The sequence below is a fragment of the Berghia stephanieae genome, chromosome 5, assembly GCF_034508935.2.
Source record: "Berghia stephanieae isolate SIO BIC M18660-M18661 chromosome 5, UCSD_Bste_1.3, whole genome shotgun sequence".
NCBI classification, from domain to species: Eukaryota; Metazoa; Mollusca; class Gastropoda; order Nudibranchia; family Aeolidiidae; genus Berghia; species Berghia stephanieae.
Genome location: NC_088364.1, coordinates 54,107,330 through 54,109,829, shown reverse-complemented (window position 1 = coordinate 54,109,829; position 2,500 = coordinate 54,107,330). Strand labels below are relative to the sequence as shown.

Genomic DNA, 2,500 nt, shown 5'->3' with positions numbered 1-2,500 from the left:
ATAATAATTTGTTTCATTTATAAACTTTTAAGTGTCCACGAGAAATGGATTCGACGGCGCCTCAACTATACATCCATTCGACTGACTGGAGGCCACGCACCAGCACCATTCCTACACTTGATGGTTCACCATGGCAGCAACAAACGGGAAGTCCTAGAGTAGGTATCTTGTGTTGCTGTACCCTAACAAAAACACATTTTATTCCATTTTGACCAACAACATTCTACTTTAAAAATCGGTCGATTAGATAAGGATGATCTCCAAAGTAGTCGAAATTGTGAAGAAACTTCTGAACTCAAATTTCTATAAAGAAGTCAAGGAATTGAATGGTTTTGACAATTTTGCAAATTAAGGTAATCAAAACCAATAGATATTTGAAATAAGCATTTCTGATTAGAATTTTAAAATGTATCGTTATAGAACGGTGACCGTGGTGGCAAAAAAAAACCCAGCTTAATCTAATGCATTTAATTGATAAACTGAGCTTACAAACTCGGTCAAATAATTTGAAATATTTTAATACCTCATTTTTGACTCATTTTATGTTATCCATTTGTATTGTCTTTATAAACTATGACCTCCGGTTATCCAAAAAGCAGGATTCATTTTGAGCGCGGCTCACTAGTACGGTCTTTGCTTCGTACCCGAAAAGTACCAAGTTCGATCACCTGCCGCTGCGCTGTGTGGCCTTGAGCAAGTCACCTCGCCCTAGCTCAATTTGCGGCGCTGCACTGCGACTGACGCCTGGGTTATTTCAGTCTTCCCTTGGATTAGACCACAGAGACAAATTTCCCCTATGGGATGAATAAAGGGAATTATATTCATATTATCTATTTATTTATAAAGTAAAGATCTAATCTTTTTTTAAATCTTAAGATGTTTTTAAAAAAATAAGCTGAACAATTGAAGGAAATTCTTTGAGATGGTTTCAGTTGAAATTTGAGGAAGTTGTACTTTAGTTGTCTTCAATCTGACCCGTCATTAGCCACCTTGTGGCCAATCTCTCTTATGCATTAGAATATCCTATAAACTACTAACAATGTTTAGTAAAGTACTAATGGTTAAAATGCTTTTTATTTCAACGCTTTTCGCATAATATAAAGCTTCAAAACAAAATTCCTTTAATATGACGTTCATCGTGTACAAATGAATATTCACTTAAGTAATATTGATAAAAAGATTCCAAGTATTTTATTGATTTTCAATCAAGGTCGGGTACGTTTTCTCTGCCTATTCAAACTCCGATCACACAAGTAAAAGATCGTGGAAGAGATCTTTTAAACCCACTGTACCGAAACTGCTACCGACCGGATTGTGAATGATCTTCTTCAAACAATTTATTGTTCCTCTGTGACCTCTTGTTGCTATGCCTGTCAAACTATTGACATGGATGACTTTTTAACTATTATCTTATAGTATGAGCCTTCAGTTCTTCAATGAATATACAGTGCATATACTTTTGAAAATTACGTCAGTTATCGTATATTTTATTAGAAAAATAGTCGGATAAACTTTTCAGTGGTTTTATTTTTTGAAAATTTAAATCAAAGTATTTTTTTGGTCCTGAAATCAATCGCTGACCGTGAACCGAAGACCCGCCTTAAGTGCTTGCCTATCATCCGGAGTAAACAGCCCATAGATCCTGAGCAGATGATTGAAAACAATATTCGTGCCGTCAACTTTTGTGATGCAATTCCTTTATCAGTGTGTCAACATATTTTGAGTAGTACTCACTAACTGGGCCTGACCTATTTGTGTGTTTGACATGGACCTACTACGAATAGTATATCAGACCTTTTCATACAGGAAATAAATAGTCAAGGGGACGAAACTGGGTAAATGGCTTATCTAGTTGGTTTCAAAACGTATTTGTTTAATTAAATAATTTGAAACCTGATCAGATTTCTTTGGAATTTGGTGTACTCCTGGTGTCGATTCTTGGATATATTATGATTTTTGTTCCCTACAAACACTCGCTTTTAAAGAAAAGTCAATAAAAATTGGCAACGAGATCAGGAACCTTGAACAATATTAGATTTGAAATTGTCGATAGACTACCGCATTAAGACAATTTCACAATCATTAATCTGCCTGTTGAAAAAAAAAAATGGATCCATTCGACAGTTCCTTTTTGAGGAAGTGACCAAGAAAATTATATTATCCCTTTTATTTTCAAGACTGGAATGCGCTGTTGTTTAGTGATTCAGAAAATAAGCTCAAGCGGCTTCAGATTGTCCACAATACTCTTCAATAGTCATAACGTCACTTCCCTCCTAATGACGCATGGTAACTTAGTAACACTGGCTCTAAACTATCGGAACAATGGCGGACGCCCGTATGAAATATTTCTCCGGCGAGCCTAAAGGGTATCCAGAGGAAAAAAAACACATACATTTGATCATGTTTTGACTTTTACACATTCTGATCACAAGGCATATGAAAAGTTCTAGCCAGCATGAAAAATAAAAAGTAATGATTTTCTTTGTTTAGAACCAAGATG

General features: G+C 35.4%; 1 protein-coding gene across 2 annotated transcripts in view; it reads left to right on the top strand.

The window, feature by feature from the left end:
• The window catches only part of LOC144973219 (uncharacterized), a 498,849-nt gene that overhangs the window by 492,830 nt on the left and 3,519 nt on the right, over positions 1-2,500 (top strand). For both annotated transcript variants that reach the window (XM_078915389.1, XM_078915388.1), the window contains exon 3: positions 33-158. In XM_078915389.1, the coding sequence (XP_078771515.1) occupies positions 33-158 (126 nt within the window). The remainder of the gene's footprint in view (positions 1-32; positions 159-2,500) is intronic.